We start from the raw sequence: 2500 nt of genomic DNA, 5'->3' as shown, positions 1-2500 counted from the left end.
GTTTGGACTGCATGTCCAGATCCTCCTCCCCGCTGCGGGTCAAACAGCCCGTGTAGATGCACCGGGCCTCGGCGATGTCCGGGGGGAACCGGTTGTCATCGTGGGAGAAGCTGTGGGGTTGAGGGCAAGAATTACATTTACATTTAGCAGACGCTTTTATCAAAAGCAACTTACAAGGATGTATACACATTTTACATTTACACTGATGGCACACTGCACATCAGGAGCAATTAGGGGTTCAGTGTCTTGCTCAAGGACGCTTCGACAGGGAGTCGAACTAGCAACCTTCTGATTACTAACCGACTTCTCTACCTCCTGTACCACTGTCGCCCCGAATTGGGTTGCAGATTAGGCACAGATCCATGCACAGTTTGCAAGAAGTGTGGGGTGAAATAAACTAGCAGAGAGTGATGAACAACCAACGAGAGCGGAGCTACGGGGACATCAAGCAGTGCAGACTGAACCTCAAAGAAAACACGTCACACAAGCAATCGCAAACCAGTCAGCACTTCTGTCTGTCGGTGGAGTTTTCTTAATGAATGTCACAGCAGGTTGACTTCTACCAGAAGTTTGGAAACATTGCGTCTGATTCTGACACAAAGTGTGATCACACAAACGCTAATTGAGGTCATTCGTGTCCTTTCGTGACCTTTTCGTGACCTCATTCAATCTCCCTCTCTCTCTCTCTCTCTCTCTCTCTCTCTCTCTCTCTCTCTCTCTCACACACACACACACACACACACACTTAAAAAATAAACATTATGTTGTTACACTATGAGGTATCAGTACACCTACTGAACTGTATTACTCCATCAGTGTGATAGAGTGTCCACACACACTCATTCTTATATATTAATACACCATACCATATGTGTGTGTGTGTGTGTGTGTGTGTGTGTGCGTGTGCGTGTGGTGTGCGTGTGCGTGTGCGTGTGCGTGTGCGTGTGCGTGTGTGTGTGTGTGTGTGTGTGTGTGTGTGTGTGTGTGTGTGAGAGGGTGTGCCAGTCTCACCTGTACTCCCAGGGAGACATAGAGCTGTTGTTGACGGCCAATATGGGTGGGCTGTCCGCCATGCTGGTGTTGAGGAGCAGGTAGACGCTGGCATGGTCCTTCTTCGCCCTCTTGCCCCCGCCCTTGGTATGGGGAGCCCCCTGTGCCCCCATCAGTAGCAGCACACACACACCCAGCAGGCAGGGCAGCTGAGGGGAGAGGAGGAGAGAGACTCTTAGTGAAGTCACACAAGAGAGGCAGCGAGGGAGAAGACGCTGCTAAGATGGTGCAAGCAGAAGACGATGGGGAACCAGCAGAGCTCCAGAGCCACAGCTGGCATCGCTTCATCTCACATCACAAAGTTTTCACTTCACATTTGGAAATATCAATAAAGGAGCAAGGCGCTCGCTACCTGGCTCCTGAAAATCAAAGTTTGTCTCACTGTTTAACTGCGTTAACACACTGGTCGTGTGAAACACGTAGCGGGAACAGTGCAGTGTTACAGTACAGCAATGGCAGCTGTGTTGATATCATGTTAATAATAATAATAATAATAATTCAATTTTGTATAGCGCTTTTCTATATACCCAAAGTCGCTTTAACATTGTAGGGCAAGCAAGACAAGACAACAGTAAAATATAAGAAAAAGGATCGGACGAAACAGACAAACAGAACATTATATAAAAAAAAAGAAAAGTAGCAACTAAGTCTATTAGTGGAGGGGAGGGAGCAGGGGATGGTCAGGTGAAGGCGAGGTTGAACAGGTGATGTTATACAGAATGACAGAGGTGGTATAGTATAGAGGCTATGACCCTAACCCTAACCCAGAGGTGTTATAGTATAGAGGCTATGTGTTAGAGAAGTAGCATAATATTGCAGTAATGATAGTTTACCTCTGTTACGAAGATGCAAAACACACACACACATGCACACTGCTAAAACTTACCATGAAAACTCGATTCTTCGAAGCTGAATGCATTATGGTCGAGCAGTCTTCTTCTGTCTGTCTGTCTGTCTGTCTGGCAGTCTGTCTGATGGCCTGTCTGTGAGTTGTGAGTGAGTCTGTCTGTTGTCTTCAGCATGAGTCTACAGTCACAGAGGTCAAGGATGGTTTATATCCACAGTGCAGGCGTGGGTGTATTTCCTCTGACGCCGTGCAGTTCTTTGAACTCAACTCAGGTAGTTCTGCTGACTCATAACTAGTACAGTACATCTCCACGCATTTCTTGTGACGGTTGGATGTAAATTTGTTATTAACAATTACAAAGCACTAATAAACATTTACCAGACACATTTTTAATTTGAATGCAAATTGAATGAATGTGCAAACATAAAATGCACAAAAAAATTATTCTACAATGTTTCATTTTAATACGTATAATGCATTAAATGAAATGTAATAATACGTATAATGCATGCAAACACGTGTATCATGTATCACAATGTTTCATTTAAAAAAAAACGTGCCTACATTTACAGCAATGTAGTTTATGGAATTATTACGATATTG

At 44.7% G+C, this 2500-nt stretch overlaps 1 protein-coding gene across 1 annotated transcript in view; it reads right to left on the bottom strand.

Annotated features, from left to right (window-relative positions):
• il17a/f1 (interleukin 17a/f1) overlaps nt 1-2043 on the bottom strand; it is a 2915-nt gene extending 872 nt beyond the window's left edge. The window contains exons 1-3 of the mRNA XM_031580834.2: nt 1937-2043; nt 1012-1199; nt 1-110 (exon numbers count right to left, since the gene is read on the bottom strand). The exon at nt 1-110 is cut by the window's left edge and continues 872 nt beyond it. Of these exons, the coding sequence (XP_031436694.1) occupies nt 1-110; nt 1012-1199; nt 1937-1969 (331 nt within the window). The 5' untranslated portion in view covers nt 1970-2043. The remainder of the gene's footprint in view (nt 111-1011; nt 1200-1936) is intronic.
• Between the last annotated feature and the right edge of the window lie 457 nt (nt 2044-2500).

Source organism: Clupea harengus, chromosome 14 (genome assembly GCF_900700415.2).
Source record: "Clupea harengus chromosome 14, Ch_v2.0.2, whole genome shotgun sequence".
NCBI lineage: Eukaryota > Metazoa > Chordata > Actinopteri > Clupeiformes > Clupeidae > Clupea > Clupea harengus.
This window is presented reverse-complemented; position numbering and strand designations above follow the sequence as displayed.